This window comes from Macaca fascicularis, chromosome 8 (assembly GCF_037993035.2).
Source record: "Macaca fascicularis isolate 582-1 chromosome 8, T2T-MFA8v1.1".
In the NCBI taxonomy this organism is placed as follows: domain Eukaryota; kingdom Metazoa; phylum Chordata; class Mammalia; order Primates; family Cercopithecidae; genus Macaca; species Macaca fascicularis.
Genome location: NC_088382.1, coordinates 140,701,333 through 140,718,933, shown reverse-complemented (window position 1 = coordinate 140,718,933; position 17,601 = coordinate 140,701,333). Strand labels below are relative to the sequence as shown.

General features: G+C 43.6%; 1 protein-coding gene and 1 long non-coding RNA gene across 5 annotated transcripts in view; one reads left to right on the top strand and one right to left on the bottom strand.

Moving 5' to 3' along the window:
* The window catches only part of LOC107130697 (uncharacterized), a 276,412-nt gene extending 265,099 nt beyond the window's left edge, over positions 1-11,313 (bottom strand). The window contains exon 1 of the long non-coding RNA XR_012416642.1: positions 10,782-11,313. This is a non-coding gene — a long non-coding RNA (uncharacterized lncRNA). The remainder of the gene's footprint in view (positions 1-10,781) is intronic.
* ADCY8 (adenylate cyclase 8) overlaps positions 8,857-17,601 on the top strand; it is a 263,968-nt gene continuing 255,223 nt past the window's right edge. For all 4 annotated transcript variants that reach the window (XM_073999461.1, XM_005564084.5, XM_005564083.5 and 1 more), the window contains exon 1: positions 8,857-11,018. In XM_073999461.1, the coding sequence (XP_073855562.1) occupies positions 10,059-11,018 (960 nt within the window). In that variant the 5' untranslated portion in view covers positions 8,857-10,058. The remainder of the gene's footprint in view (positions 11,019-17,601) is intronic.

The window sequence follows — 17,601 nt, the reverse complement described above, 5'->3', positions numbered from 1 at the left end:
ATGAATTATATAATTATCTCTATATATAATGAATTAAAAACAAAGAAATGCTTTTCTGCCATTCTTACTAGTGTATAACTGAAGCTCATTACTTTGGTTTTGTTTTGCTTTTTTGTTTGTTTGTTTGAGACAGATTCTTACCCTGTCACCTAGGCTGGAGTACAATGGCACAACTATGGCTCACTGCAGCCTCAACCTCCTGGGGTCAAGCAATCCTCCTACCTCAGCCTCCTGAGTAACTGGTATTACAGGTGCATGCCACCACACCTGGCTAATTTTTGTATTTTTTTGTAGCAGTGGGATTTTGCCATGTTTCTCAGACTACTGAGGTCAAGCAATTTTCCTGTCTCGGCTTCCCAAAATGCTGGGATTACAGGCGTGAGCCACCATGACAAGCCTTTGTTTCAAGCTTTTTGTTTCAAAAACCTTAAAGCCTACTGGACAGTCAGATAGTGTATTAGCTACCTATTGCTGCATAACAAATAACCCCAAAACTTAGGGGTTTAAAACAATAAACGTTAATTATCTCACCATGTATATGGGTCAGAAATTTAAGAGTAGGTTAATTGGGTGATTTTGGCTCAGCATGTTTCATGATGTTTCAGTCAAGCTCTTAGCTAGAGCTGCAGTCCACTGAAGGCTTGACTAGGACTGGAAAATTTACTTTCAAGATAATTGACCAATGGCTGCTGGAAGGAAGTATAAGTTATTTGCTGGCTATTGGTATGGGGCCTCAGCTTCTTGCTACATGTGGCAACCTAAATATCCAACATGGTGGCTGGCTTCCCCAAGAGAAGGCTCTCCAAAGAGAGTAAAGCATATGCCACAATGTCCTTATGACCTAGCTTTGGGAGTAATGTGCCACCATTTATATCGCACTATATCAGCAACACAGACTAGTTCGAACACATTGAAGGCAAATATGTATGGGTATGACTACCAAGAAGTATGGGATCATTGGGAATCATCTGGTAGTTTGGCTACTAAGACAAACAAAGGGGAAGTGACTTGTTAGGGCTGAGATAGAGATGCACAGTTTGCTAAGAAAAGAGCTAGTAGATAATATAAAAATATACCTGCTGCCTGTCCAAGAACCAGCCCTGAAATGCTTCTTTGTATCAGATGTCTTGATCCCTAGGAAGGTGGCCTCAGGACCTGGCTTAAGGGTAAGCATAGGATACAGTTCTAGCCTATGAGATATACACGGAAGTCTTCTACGAGCTTCTAGAAAGACATTTTTCACCTCTGATAAGAATGAGGTATTCAGGGGGAACTCCTGGCTATATTACTACCCTTGTGAGAGTGAATGAATGTTTAGAGAAGCTGCAACTGTCTTGTGACCATGAGGGAAGGTCAAAGGTACTCTAGAGTTGCCAGCATAAAGTCCCTAATATAACTGGAATCCTGATCCACCAGCAAATCCCTACATCCATGCTTCTTGTTGTATAGGAAAAACAAATTCCAATTTGTTTAAGTCACTCATAGTTTTCTCACTAATCATAGCCAAAAGCATTTCTAACTTATACAGACATCTAACAGACATAAGAGGCTGAGGGAAGTTTCTTAGAGAAAGTGGCATCCATGCTAAGAGCAAAAGGATGCATAGAAAGAGGACTCCAGGCAGAGGAAGAAGTAAGAGAACAGGACACCTTTGGGGAACTAAATGAAGTTAAGTGTGGTTGAAGCACCAAGAGCAAGAGGGGTAGAAGAGAGAGATGGGGCTGGAGAGAGAAACAATAACCAGTCCAGGAGATGTCTGCCTTCTATTTTAAGGCATTTGTGGGTAAAGCAGAGTTATCACAAAATGCTAAGCAAGAGCGTGACATGATCAGCTAGTGGGAGGGAGAGGGTAGAGTCGTTCTTTGATAGGTATAAAATTTCAATCATGCAGGGCTGAGAGGGGATTCTGGGGACCTGTTGTACAACAATGTGCATGTTGTGGACAATATTGTACTGGCACACTTGGAAATTGGTGGGAGGGTCAGTCTTATGTGTATTTTTTCCACCATTAAAAAAAAGAGTAACATGATAATATTTTTAATTTAGACTGATCACAGCAGCTGAAGAAAGGAGGCAAACTACAGCTAAAGAGATTCAGAGTCTACTGAAATCATCTAGGTGAGAGAGGATGGTGGCCAAAATACAAAAACAGGAGTGCAGCAGTGGAGTGACACAGGAGAAAGTTGAGAACGATTTTGTTGGTATTCAGTAAGTCTTGTTGATTGAGTGTGTGGAATGAGGTGAGTGCATACATACTGAATGTTTGCCATGTGTGATGCGCTATACCAAGTGCTTTGTATGAATTACCTTTAGTCTACATAAAACCTGGCAAAACTTTACTTTCCACCATATTGTGAAAGTTCAAAACTGTTACACAACTTATTCAAGGTCACAGAGATAAAACATCCTAAGTCTAAAGATTTTGATAAAGTATTTTTCTGAAATTTTGTCTAATTTTCTTCAGTTCTTCACTTCAGGGGGAAAGGATATGTTTTATATCAAAAATGCCTTTGTATACCATAACAAAACAATAATTATCACTACGGTTATGTTTTACTATGTTACTTATTTATTTTATTTTATTATTTTATTTTGAGATGGAGTCTCACTCTGTCGCCCATGCTAGAGTGCAGTGGCGTGATCTTGGCTCACTGCCAGCTCCACCTCCCGGGTTCATGCCATTCTCCTGCCTCAGCCTCCAGAGTAGCTGGGACTACAGGCGCCCACCACCATGCCCAGTTAATTTTTTGCATTTTTAGTAGAGATAGGGTTCCACCATGTTAGCCAGGATGGTCTCGATCTCCTGAACTTGTGATCCGCTTGCCTTAGCCTCCCAAAGTGCTGGGATTACAGGCGTGAGCCACCGTGCCCGACCTACTTATTTATTTTTTAAATGTCAATTTGACCAACTACATTGATTTCACAACCCCACAAGTCAGTTGGAATCCACAGTGCGGATAAAAAACTAATCTAGAAGGATTTTGTACATTTCATACATTTTGTATATGTGGATACCACTTTCAAATATTAATTCATGAGATTTACTGTTGTATGCCCCTTTTTCCATTCCCTCATTCAATTTTTCAATCAATCAATCACTTCTAGAAAGGAGTAGCAGAAAGCAAACTACTCTTTCCACCTTTCCAGGTTTTATTTTTCCAAAATGTAATCCCAAAAGAAAACTTAAAGGTTTTAGAGGTACAAGAAGTTACAAGGCACAAGGAAAAAACAGAAGGCAGGAAAAGTCAGATATGTTTTATTTTTCCAAAAATGTAATCCCAAAAGAAAATTTAAAGGTTTTAGAGGCACAAGAAGTTACAAGGCAGAAGGAAAAAACAGAAGGCAGGAAAAGTCAGATACCCTCAAAAAACAAGGTTTCTCACCAGACTAAAAAGAGGTTCTCCGCAACTGGTGGGGTTGGAGGAAGAGTCTGTGCACCCTAAATAATGGCTTTTTGGTACATCCTAGAGAAGGCACAGCATCCTACAGTAGAAGGACAATGTGCTATGTCAAGTAAATGGGATCATGGGCAGACCTGTACAAAGATTCACCTGTCTATATGTTGAACAAAAGCAATGCAGAATGCTGCAGGACCCACAGGATAGGATCACATGGGTAGGACCAACGAATGCCTAAGTGGTGACCTTTGTGAATGAGCAGTCAAAGACCAGAAGGCAAGCATGTGCATGAGGGCATCCCCCCCATACATCTGGCAGTGCATTAGCACCTAGAACTATAGCATCTTCCTGGGATTAGGAGGGTACAGATGAAAGTCCCAAGAAGGATATGGGTTAAATGTTTCACCAACTGTGCAGAAACAGAAATACACTGATTCTGAAAGGGAAAAAGATATTTTTTACACTAAATGAATGAATTAAGATTAATATATGCAATGATATCAATGCGACTATATAAATGTATTTGCATTATAATGTCTAAAAAGTGCTAGCTTAGTCAACATAAACACCAATAGTCCACACAGAGGAAACAGTACTAGAGTGAAATATTTTTAAAAATAAGTCTGTGATATTAAAATAGCCATCGGATAGATTTTTTTAAGAGGATAAAGCAACATTATCTGCTTTATTTCCCAATGGGTCTGCTCATTTTTTGCCCCAAGAATTCATATAGGTACCAAATTAAAATGCATAGCCAAAAGAAGATTTCGTGACATGACTGCACTAGCTGGAAATCCACTTTTTCTTTTCTTTCATTACTGCTTTTCAATACCTTATGTCACTAGTCGTTTCTCTAATGGTGTGTGTCAGCGTGTGTGTATGTGTGTATGTGTTCTTTTTATTTTAGGACTTCAGTAAGTAAAGTCTTAATTAGTGATGTCATAGTTAGCTCATCCTCTAGTTAAATCAGCATCTAGAGAATCATCTTTTAAGAAGAAAATATTTAAGTTTATCTCCCTTGAAGCTTTCTTCTTCTGACTGCCTGATGGATGAGCTATGCCTTTCTTGTCTCAGAATTGTTTTCCCACTGATGAGACACTCTTCTCCTTCCAGGCACCAGAATCTAATTTAAACTATTTCCTGTGAAGATCCAAAATGTCTACAAACATCTTTTTCCTGTATTTTTCAAGGCAGAGAAAATATAAGATAAAAGTAAAAATAGACATTTTCTGTATTCTATTGTGTATTGTACTGCATTCCGGATGAAATGTGAGTGCAAAGTTGTTAATTCATAGAACTTGTCAAAGATGATCTCTATGTATCTAAGACACTGACATTTCCTGGAGTGCTGTCAAAGCAGCTGATACTTTTGATATTTCCTAAGAGTAATTCTTCCAGGCAAGGCAGGCATGTAATATTCCTTTAAGGATTTTCTACTTTGGAAGCTGCTTTGTCACAAACATCCTCCTTCCCTTTGGAAACAGGATCTCTCTGGTTTCATGTCCCCTTCCTGAACTGAGTCCATCTTTTCTTTTACATGTGAATATTTTATATGTCTTCGGTAAGTGTCAGAGTTTCTATGGGCACTCAGCAAAGGGCATGGCTCTTAAAAATTTTTTAATTCATATATTAATATAATCAACCTAGGAAGTCATAGGTGCATCAAGGGAGACAACAAATTTCCTTTTCTTAAACATATCTACTGTAAATGTGGCCTATGGTGTGTAGCAACATCACACAACAAGTATGTTATTTTCCAGTGAAACAATAGGATATTTCCCCCACCACCACAACTACCTAAATGAAATAAATTACACCAAGTTAATTATTTTCGTTAAACTCAATTGTGAAAGTCTGTGTTTTTCCATAAATTATACAAATAGTGTCTAAGTTTGGAACAGAAACAGAATTAATAGGCCCTCCATTCAAACAATAATGAGTTCTACTACCTTCCTCTGCGATTCAGGTACTTTCTAACAGATTTCTCAAAGTCTAAATGTCTCAGAAGTTTCTTATTTACTTTGCCTTTGAAAAGTCAAAAAAGTGACATTTTTTAATTCTATCAGTCCTATTGAATTAGTCATTGACTACTTATGGTAGCATTTTTATTGAGCATGTGGATGTTAGATTCCTGCAATACAACTTTAAGCGTTGGATTTAACCATGAGATCCTGGGCAAAGTACTTAGCCACATGAAGCCTCAGTACTCAGTATCCTAGTCAGTAAGATGGCAATAGTAAAATAGAGAAGGACCTAATTCACAATATTACTGGAAATGATTAAATGGGACATTTGTAAAAGATCTTAAGAAAGAGTCTGACACCTAATAGGTGCTAGATAAATTGTGGCTAACATTATTATTATCTTATTATCTCCATGTAAATTACAGTTGCTAGAAGTTGGTGGATATGGGCCCAAGGAAGTTTTTCCCTTCAGAGAGCTCACTGTTTCATGGGGAGGAGTGACAGATACATAAGTCAATGGCTAGTCCCTGTGTAAGGGACTGTACTAAAAGTACCCAGAACAGATTATTAAACAGAGAAGGAAGTCATTAGTTCTCAATGGGGATATCAGAAAAGTTTTCAGGCAGAGACAACATTGCTCAAACTTTGAAGGATGAGGTAAGCAAGTATTTTCAAGGAGGAATACAGGGGAAGAGGAGGAAGTTGTGTGCAAGACGATATTGAGTTGTTAAAACGCTGTCCTCAGATCACAGTAGAGACCCTGCCTTAATAAATATGCAGGGGGAAAATGAAAGCATTATGAAAGGTCTATCATAGCTTCAAAAGAATGTGTTGACTTCTCTTGATTTCTTTCTTTCTTTCTTTTTTGATGGAGTTTCGCTCTTGTTGCCCAGGCTGGAGTGCAATGGTGTGACCTCGGTTCACTGCAACCTCCTCCTCCTGAGTTGAGGTGATTCTCCTACCTCAGCCTCCCGAGTAACGGGGATTACAGGCATGCGCCACCACATCCAGCTAATTTTTGTATTTTTAGGAAAGACAGGGTTTCATCATGTTGGCCAGGATGGTCTCAATCTCTTGACCTTGTGATCCGCCCGCCTCGGCCTCCCAAAGTACTGGGATTACAGGCGTGAGCCACACTGCCCAGCCAACTTCTTTTGTTTTAAGTGGTTCTTAATCATTTGGTGGTTTGCATATTCCAAAAGCTTCTAAATATTTGTGTTGAACCAATGCTGTCATTCAAAAACAGAATGCTTCTTGGGCTGAATGGCACTATGTCATCCCAGCAAGAAGAAGAGCATTGGAATCTAATTGTGTCATCCATGTTCTTATTTTAAAACAATCTACGGTAACACCCTTCCAGCCAAGAAACATTCAGTCAGTTGAACAGATGTGATGTGTTCTCCCTGATGCATTAGCTTCAACCTCTGAGTTCATGAAATTCTGAGTTTCTTTCTGTAGCATGCTGTGTTCATTCATCAGCCTGAGTCATTTTATCTGATTGGGTCCAATCTCCCCCCCACTTGGCCCGCCTCCTTTTGCTGCTGAATAAATCATCCTGGGAGCTGTCCAGGTTGGAGAAAGATTTTCATAGGAAAGTTCCAACTGCATCCAGCCCCTCATTTATTCAGGCTGAGTCCTTAGGGCCCCAAGGAGAAAGAACTGAGAAAATAAAGAGATGTCTTCCATTGCCAAGTTTGCTAATATGGTCATTAGCACAGATGCCGTGGGGCAGTGCTCACACAGAGAGGACACAGCTCCCCACACATTCTGGTTCAGGGTCTATAGGACAGCCCTCCCAACTGTGCTCCGTCTGGGTTCCCAGCTCAAGTCAAGAGACTCATTACCCACCCCAGTTCCAGTAGGGTGAGGCTGATGAGTTCAAGGAAAGAAGCAGCAGGAAGCATGTCTCTCACAGGAATGTAATTCCAGGGATTATTTCATTAAGGGCTAGATAACTGCAACACAGATTTGTTTGAGGTGCTTTCATGCTTAACTTCCAGCCCCATGGGATAGGCCAATTATTCTGGGAGATCTTTAGAGTTAACACATTAATTCATCTACAAACAGAGTTAAAAGTAGAATCAGCCGTCTATCTATTTAAAGTTGAGCGTTTCGTTTTGGCTTTCTTGAGGGATGGTAGAATACAACTTTAAAGGACTGGAATTAGGGGAGTCTTTTCCATGGAGTGAACGAAATTCTAGAAATCTACTGGTTAGGGACCAGGGGAAATGTTAGAGGATTCTTTTGTCTTCCTTTTGGAATTCTGTGTGCAAGGCAGGTGACCCGTTCCGGGTTTAACCCGAAGTCCAAATGCGTGGGGGAAAAAAAGAGAATTAAAAAGCAAAAAATTAAATCCCGCGTTTCTGGGACACGGCCGACAGAAATAACCCTGGAGACAGTGTCTGTGGTTGGGGGTGGGGAGATCGAAATTTATTTTTCCTTAGGACAGGCAGGAGGGAAAGGAGCTTCTCTTCTCGCTCAGGAGGGACTGAGGGGGCGGCAAGGCAAGGCGGTCATTCGGGCTTTCATGGGACGCCACGGGGAGCCGCGAACGCGCCCAGGGCCTGACGTCATTGGCCATCAGCTGACTGTGCTTTGGGCCCGGGCTCCACCGGCTGCAGCCGCAGTCTTGGTGGCGGAGGTGGTGACCACCACCGCTCCTCCACCTGCATCCGGGTGCGCGACTGCGGCGGCCGTGTTTGCCCGGCAAACCCTGCACCCCCGGGACGCGGCTCATCGGGCGTTAGCACCGGCACTAAGCTCCCACCGCGCAGCGACTTGGTCCGCCGCAAGCGCCGCCGCAGGCTTTGTCCGCGAGCGCTCGGCTGAGCCTGGGCGGGCGGGAAACCTGGCTAGGGCGAGGCGGGACCCCGGACATGCCTTTCTCCACGTCCGCCTCCTCGACCCTTATTGTAAGCGGAGAAACTTAGTGTGTGAGGCAGGCAGGGGAAGTCCCCATTTTAATGTCCCGTACCCCTCCCTCCCGATCGAGGTAGTAAAGAGGCTCCTGTAGGAAACTGACTGCCTCTATGATTGCGGCCTCTTGGGGGATTTTGCGTTTAGCCCGAAAGTTGGCTTTGCCAAAAGACGCACGGGTAGGAAGGGCGGAAAGGAGACCCTGTATTCCGTCGCGCTGGGCTCTCCGACTCCGTGGGCAAAGCGGCCTACGAGTCCTGGCTCCGCACCTGCAGAGGACAAGAGCCAATGCCTAAAAAAGAACAGCGGAGGAACCGGTTGGCGCGGCCAGCTGGAACGCTGGATCTCAGCGCGCCCCGGGAAGGCCGGGGGCCCCCGCCCGCCCTAGCCCTCAGTGGTCCTTTCCCACACCGGCCCGTGAGTGCCGCTTTCTACAAGACCTGGGGCGTCCTGGCCAGATCTGGGTGGCAGGTCCCTCCGCCACCCCCCGCCCGGTTCCAGGGGCGTGGCTTGGCGCGGGGGCGGGTTTAAGTCACCGCGGGTGTCTGACCGCTCTGACAGGTCTCCAAATTCCTCCCAGTAGCCTGGTGCCCGCAGCGCGTTTCAGAGCTCCAGGGTGGCACCCGGCGGCGCTTCCCTGGATCCAGAGGCGTCTCTGTCGACTTCCACTCGGCCTCGGGCCTCCCTTCTCCCCCAAACCTTCGCCTCATCGCCAAGCTTCGGTTCTCAGCCTCGGATATCCGCACCGGCGGCTTCTCTTCGTTCTCAGAGCTCTTGGCTTTGGAGACCTCCCCACTTTTTCCTTTCCCCACCTCCTGCTCCTCCTAGCTCCAAGCCAAATGGACTCCAAAGAACGAAGTAAAGGGGATGGGAACTGTGTGCTGCGACCCTTCGAAAGCACAGCTGAAAGCGTGGACCTCGTCTTATAGCTCAGGCTGGGACCCTGGGGCGAGAGTCCCCGCACCCACTCCCGGAGGGATGCTTCTGGCCAGAGCCAGCGCTGCGCTGTCAGTCCTTGCTCCGCAACTAGGAACGAGCCTAGGAGGGAGCCTCAGCATACCCCTTCCTTAAAATTAACTATTTGGTGAATTGTTAGCGCCGAGGCTACCACCTCTCCAACCCTGTCGCGGGGCGCCCCGCCACCTCACCGTGCCCCCCTCCTCCTCCTTCTTTGCCCCCGCCCCCAGCTCCGCCCCTGCTCCCCATCCCGGCGCAATGGAGTTCTCCGAAAGGCGATGATTCCAGCCACATCTGCTAACTTCGCACCCATCGCTGCCGCCGGTCACCCCCGGCCAGGACCCCTGAAACCGCGGAGCAGTGGGCGTCCAGAGCCCAGTGCTGCAGCCAGGCCCGCCCGACGCGCAGCAGAAGCACGGCGCCCAGGCTGCTAGGCGTCTCTTGGAGAGCAAAGGCTGCGCCAAAACGCTGAGCCTAGAACCAACCAAGGAGCCTGAGCCCAGGAAGGGGCTGCGTGGCTCAGAGCGCTGCGGCTCCTGAGGACAAATAGCCACTGCCGTTGCGTACCCAAGCTGCGCCGGCTGGCGGGAGAGCAGCGCGTAAGGACGCGGAGGTCCGCCGCAATCTTCCAGGTGCCCTTTGCCCCTGGGCACAGTATGACCTGACCTACAAGGAGCCCTGGCGCAGGGCTCCTGCAACGGGACAGCCTAGGATAGAAGGGATCGCTGCCAAGCTCCTACCAGGTCGCCTTCAAGTCTTTAGGAACCCCCTCCTCCGGCTGCCTCCCCAGGGTTCTGCGCCTCCTTCCCTGCGGCCCAGCGCCATGGAGCTCTCCGATGTGCGCTGCCTTACAGGCAGCGAGGAACTCTACACCATCCACCCGACGCCCCCGGCCGGCGACGGCAGGAGCGCCTCCCGGCCGCAGCGGCTGTTGTGGCAGACGGCGGTGCGGCACATCACGGAGCAGCGCTTCATTCACGGGCACCGGGGAGGCAGCAGCAGCGGAAGTGGAGGCTCGGGCAAAGCATCGGACCCTGCGGGCGGCGGCCCCAACCACCACGCGCCGCAGCTGTCAGGCGACTCGGCGCTGCCCCTCTACTCGCTGGGCCCGGGAGAGCGAGCGCACAGCACCTGCGGCACCAAAGTCTTCCCGGAACGCAGCGGGAGCGGCAGTGCCAGCGGCAGCGGAGGCGGGGTCGACCTGGGCTTCCTGCACCTTGACTGTGCCCCTAGCAACTCGGATTTCTTTCTCAATGGGGGTTATAGCTACCGAGGGGTCATTTTCCCCACCCTGCGCAACTCCTTCAAATCTCGGGATCTGGAACGCCTCTACCAGCGCTATTTCTTGGGCCAGAGGCGCAAATCGGAAGTGGTGATGAACGTGCTGGACGTGCTGACCAAACTCACTCTCTTGGTCCTGCACTTGAGCCTGGCCTCGGCCCCCATGGACCCGCTCAAGGGCATCCTGCTGGGCTTCTTCACCGGCATTGAGGTGGTGATCTGCGCCCTGGTGGTGGTTAGGAAGGACACCACCTCCCACACGTACCTGCAGTACAGCGGCGTGGTCACCTGGGTGGCCATGACCACCCAGATCCTAGCAGCAGGCCTCGGCTACGGGCTCCTGGGCGACGGCATAGGCTACGTGCTCTTCACGCTCTTCGCCACCTACAGCATGCTGCCGCTGCCGCTCACCTGGGCCATCCTGGCCGGCCTGGGCACCTCGCTGCTGCAGGTCATCCTCCAAGTGGTCATCCCCCGGCTGGCGGTCATTTCCATCAACCAGGTAACTCCTGCCTGCCTTGCATTTGTTTCCCCTCTAACTTCCCCAAGTTATTAATCATATAGCTTCCAGAGGGCCAGGGTTGCCTCACTCTCTTTAAGTCTCCTCCTTCAGTCTGGCACAGTGCCTTGCACCTAGGAGGTCTAAAGTGTTAGTGGAATGCAATCCCTTCTTAAAGTGGAACTAAATGACCTCTAAAAGTTTCTACCAACTCTACCCTTCTACTCTGATTCTATGAGTAATTCTACTCTGACATCAGCTAAGAAAGTCTGCTTTCTGCTCCTCATTCCCCTCCCTCAGGGTCCGCAGTCTCTGGAGCATGAGACAGAAGGGGAGGGGAAGCATCCAGATTTAGAAGGTGACCCATTCCTTAACAGCTCTCCTCAGGAGAGTCGCAGCAGGGTGTCTAGGGGGCTCTGGGCTTCAGAGTTGGGTTTTTCCACATCTCTAAGCCACAAACCCTCAGTTCTCAAAGGAACATACATTTGTTAAACACATACTGACTGTCAGTGCTGAGTACTGTATGTGTTATTTCATCCGGTCCTTCAAATAATCCTATGACACATGGTTTTCTCGGGAATTTTTTATTGCCTTGGTGACCGAACATGATATCTTCTCTCATGACAGGATGCGACCCCAGTGCTTTGAATAAACCAAACTCAGTAATTGGGGGTGGCAAAGAACGCAAGTTTTGATTAATTGGAAAAGAGCGTTTTGATGTAGATGGTGTAAATATTATATTTAGGTGAAATCTTGTTCTTTAGGCATCTTTCTCTCCTTTCTCCTCTTTTTTTTCTATTCTTCCCCTTAAATATGTATATGCTTATGTGAACACAGTTCACATTGTCTCTGGGTGAGAAGGTAGACAATGTTTCTCTTGTTTGAATTTACTAGAACCAATAGATAATTAATGGCATGGCACTGTCTTTGCAAAATGTATGGTAGGTAACAGGAGAGTGAATTTGGGGGGTTCTCAAAAATGAGGGAAACATGTCAAGTGAAGTATTTTCAAATAGATGACTGGTGTGACATGCATGGTCAGGGGGCTGCTTTGTGTGGGCCTGCCCTGTCCTTAGCCTCTGTATCATTTCTGTTGCATTAGCAGCTTAAAACTCCTCTTCTTTACGGTTGAATTTGAATAGATGGTGCTTAGAATAAACAGGCACAACCCCACTGAAAATTGCTCATGATGTTTAGGTTGCCAGCGCTGTTAGAGTGCTTCACCCATCATTGGCCTCCTGGACTTCTGGTCAATGTGGGATCCTGTCTCTTCTCCGATGGTTCTGGATTCCTTTGCTCAGGTGACTTATCTGATTGGCTGCTTTTACAGTGCTTTCTGAAGTCTCTCTGGGTAAAGCAAAGACTACATAAATTACATGCCTGTGATTATCAGGCATGAAATGGAGAGATGAGAGACTCTGAGTAACGGCTGATTGACTGAACTTTTTCTTATTAAAGGCAATAATGAATGTGTTATCACAGTCACCATGAAACTTTATATCCACATATAACAAATAAATCTTAATCTGGGAAGTGGAAGTCAAATTCTTTGGTATTAACTATTTCTCAATTGTGTTTACATGAAGACCTACATGCCAGTACATCTAAATCTACTTTCTTCCAAGCTCTCTCATTCTCTTGTTTTTATTTTCTTTGTTGTATACTTAGACATTAGCAGATCTTTTTTTCCCTGTCTTCCTCTCCTTCCTTCTTTCTCCTTCTCTTTGCCTTCTCTTTTTTTCACCTCACTATGAGTTGTTTTCACGATAAAGCATAGCTATCTGATCATGTATAAGAAACTCCATGTATTATAACCCACTGCTTTTCATGCAATAGCCTTTCTCAGTACGCACAACTAGAAAATTTAATAAGTAAGTTAGGAATAGTATTTAGAATAACACATCCTAAGTGGCAAATTATGAGTGTTTTCAAAGTTCTAAGTATAGATATCTTTTTCTTGCCAAGTGAATCCAGAAAGTAAATTTGGCTCCATATTTGTTTTATACTCTACTCAAATACTACCAGATGGGAGAAGATTAAAAATAACCCCCAAATGTCTTCCCACCCTCATCTCATCATAAACAATTCTCCACTGTGAAAACCAAGGTCCTGATGCATGTAAACCAAGTTCATTCAATTTTTTGTTTGGGTTAGAATTATAGATAAACTATGATTTCATAGGTTGAGTCACCTGTTACCAAAACTCTAGAGGAACAACCAGAGCGCTCTCCCCTCACTTCAGTGCTGAAAGGGCCTTTAAAGGTCCTTTGGCGCCCTCTATGGGCTTAAGAGTCTTTCCTAGATCTTGCAGATGGACAAAGTAGAGAATAAATCACTTTTCATAAGAATCTGTGATTTTTAAATAGGTACTATTTAGTTTACCATGTCTAGTAACATATAAGGAATGCTCAAAACCTGCTAAACACTTCTTGGAGCAACTAGAGTAAAATCCTAACTGCTTACCACAGCATGCTCGATTCTCTGAACTAGTTGCTTCTTCTCTCTCCAACCATATTTCCTTCTCTTCTCTCTTCTTTTCTCTTCATTAGGCTCCAAATATGCCATTCATTTTTTGCCATATTCTAAGCTCTTCCTAATTGTGAGTCTTTTCACCTGCTACCTAGAGCAATTTTTCCAAAGTCTTTATAAGACTGGCACATTCTCATTGTTCCAGACTCTCAAATGCTACTTTCTCTAGTAAATGACTTGTTTTATTTTCTCCAGAGCACATCTGCTATCTGCAATTATCTTATTTGTTTATATCTACTGTTTGTCCCCCACACCCTCACAAGAATGTAAACACCATAAGGGCAAGGATGTTGTCTATCATAAATAGCATTTTATCCTCGGCCTCTAGAAAAATGCCAGACATATAGTAGGTATTCAACAAATGGTCACTGAATGAACAGATAATTCATCATATAGGAAATATTATAAAATATCCAAGTGCCCTGGTGTTGTGTCGGTGAAAGCTTTCTACACACACACACACACACACACACACACACACACACACACACACATATGCATGCAAGGCAGTCTTACACGTAAACATCTTTTAAAGAAGTCAAAAAACTGTAATAATCCTTTACTTTGCACAGTATTTTACATGTAACTAAGCACCTTTATGTGCATCATCACATCTAATGATGAAAAATAGATGGTATCATCCTTCATTTTCATTTCAGAGAAAAAAATGACAGATTCCTAGAAACTTTACAGTGATATCCTGAGGATCAGGAACCTAGCAAGCAGTGAGGACAGAATTCAAACCCTTACTCCAATGCCAATTATTCTTCAGAAACCCTCTAGTGATTATCTTTCTAAACACGTAAGCATTTGAAACTATTAAAGAGTGAGGAGTACTTCTTTTACTACTTAAGAGAGTAAATTCTGTATAGCACATGAATAAACATTTAATGAAGAAGTCAAAGGGAAATTATGAGAGAAAAATGAGTGAATTGTTGGGAATAGGCTCATTGTAGCTAACTCATCATTCTGCTTAGCTGGATGCAAATCTATCAACTAAAGGCCATAAACACTGGAATAGGATCTTTCTCCACATTAATCTTCATTCTCTTTGGTAGGATGGCTAATGTTTAACTTAGAATTATCAAGAATTAGGAAACGAAAATGAGAGTATAGAGTTAGCGCACCTTGGCAGCTGTTTCACTTCATTGAAAATGTCATTTTTGAAAGGAACAAATGAGCCAATGATTGCCTCCCTTTAATCTAAGCTACGAGAATCTGCTTTCCCTCTTTCTACCCTGAAGGAAATGACATCTGTGACTTGACAGGGTAGCAACCACACTGCAAATCTCTGCAGACACCCTATAAGAAGAGACAAAGCCCTGTGTTCATTGAATCACCATTTGCTTTCCACTGTGGATACAAAATGGAACCTAAAAGGGGCCACTCAGGAAATTCCCTGCCATCAGCAAAGAGATGGTTTATGTTTTCTCTATTCAATTAACACACTACAAACATTGACTTCCCACCCAACAATGAGATTATTGTCTAGAGCAGACATAATCACCCATATGTTTTCTGCATCTGGAGTGGCATTGGAAAGACTGAGAAACCTTCAGAAGGTTCAAAACCCAGTTTGAAGGGTTCCTTTTATTTCACTCTGACTTAGCTCAGCTATAGGTAGCACTAGGGCTACAATAATTTCTTTCTTATGAAACCGCACCCAATTCAAGTTAAATAAGCCTCAAACCAATAATAGGAATACCTTGTCCAGATTTCCCTAAGACACTGATTTACTTTTCCCACATCATAAACCAATTGTTTGTCTCACCAATTCGATTTATCCACCAGTAAATTCATTACAAAATGATGTTATATATGTAAATAAAGGATTAATGATAAGATTATATTTGCTAGGTTCTTTCACAAGATAGATAAATTCTAAACGCTATTGCTATAGCTAGCATTTTACTCTATTTTAATTGCTGGTGACAATAATCTGAGTTATCTTACATTTGAAACTCATCTCATTCTCATTCTTTAGCTCATTAGTGATAAGATGGTGGAAATCATTTAGTTATTGGAAAACTGAGAGGCAGTAATATTTAACCAGAAAGATCGCTGCATTATGGTTCCCTCTTGGGGATTCTAAAATGTTACAGCTAGTGGCTAATTAGTCTTCTGTACCTCTTGGTGAGATAGATAAGCAGACTTGTCAGAGTGGAGATGATTTCTCCAAGATAACTGTACAATCAAAGGCAGTCAGGTATGCAAATCCAGGTTACTTAGTGCTCAAGGTCATGCTGTCAGATTTAAATTTCTCATGCAACATCTTCTTTCCTACCTTTCAACATCCTATCAAACAGGAGAGACTAGAGCCAGAAAAATGCTAAAGAATGATCGTTAAACTTGACTTAAAATGAGGGACATTTAGCCTACCATTTGACTTTCAAGAAATCCTTTAGGGGAAAATGCTTTTTGGGTGTATGTGCTGGATAAGATAGTGGTGTATAGTATGAGTAGGTTGGGTTCAGGAGGGAAGCAGATTTTGTATGTGACTTATATACACATTTTTGACCACTTAAATGAAGGACTAACTTCACAGTAAAGACAACATGAACATAATAAAATTACCAACTTCTCTCCCATCATTTATACAGTTTAAACATTAGATATTATACGTTCTTTGTGTAAGTCTAAGGTTCTTTGTAGCTATCTCAAATCAAATAAAGGGAATCCTGTGACTACTTAATGTACAACAAATGGCATGTAATATAAATCGTTCCAATTTGGTAGTTGGTATCAAGGTACGTACTCACTTGAAAGACATAAATATCCATTAAATGAGGATGACTGGAATCCAATTTAATGTACCTCACCAGTTATGGTGTACATTTCTTAAGACCCCAAATATCTCCATTTCTGTGCATTTTTCTTTAGGAAATTCATATAGGCTTTAAAAAAATAATGGCAGCTTTCCAGCATGTCTGAGAAAAATGCCTTTCAAAAACTGATTTGAGTGTCAACCTTCCCAAGAGATTCCTCTGAATGCCGAGAAATGGATATATTCTCCCTTACTTGTGAAAGATACCCAGAGATTCTCTTTTTTCTTTCTTTATATTTTTCTTTTCTTTCTTTCTTCTTCGTGTGTGTGTGTGTGTGTGTGTGTGTGCTTGTGTGTATGTGTGTTGGTGGAGAATGGGCTTTGCAAAGGATATCATAATGACGGCTGAAATGACCAATTAAATCCCTTCAGCCCTGGCCTGTAGACATCTTTGCCTTGGAGTTGCAAATAGGCTTGTTGTCTCTGTATTTAGAGAGAGTTGTAAAATGAATGTGTAGTGTGTGCTTTGCAAGATTGAATTATGAATTTGTTTTCTTTCATATCTGGTAATATCACCTGACTGTTATCAGCAGGTCAGAGCATAATTAGATTAGAACTGGGAAGATGGGGAGGACTTTGCTTCTAGAGCAGCTGCTACAATGTCATGCTAAGTAGGACAAATGCATTAGTCATATTTATACTTTAATGATTGATGGCATTTTAAGAGCTCATCAGAAATGAGTGAAACCAAGCAAAAAAACGAAAGATTTTTTAAAAGAGTTTATTCCATATTCAGTGCTGCTAGCAACATTTAATCAGAGGACACTACTACAATCACGCTGATGTGACACTTTACTGTTGTCTAAATATGTCTTAAGATGCTAATTTATTCATTTCACAAGTGTGTCTATTTAAGTTGATTCTACATGTGTTTATTTGCAAAACATAGGAGACACTTGCAACATTTATCTTAAACCTTTCCTCTCAGCACCAAATAGGTACAATATTGATTGTCTGAGAGACCAGTAGGCCCAGATTACGCAGTTGGACAACATAGCAGTTCATTTGACTTATCGCTTCTGAAGTGTGTTCTTGGTTTTCTCTTTGGGGCAGAATTAAAGTAACAGAACATGAAGGTTGGTGGCAGTATTGAAGGTTGCAAAATTTCTGTGACACATAGGTTTGAACCACAGCTAGTAAAGGAGTGGGTTATGTAAAGAATTTTCTTCCCAGGATTTTTGTGGGGCTTTAGTTGAGGAATGCTGCTTCAGCCAGCCACAACAGAGCAGGGAA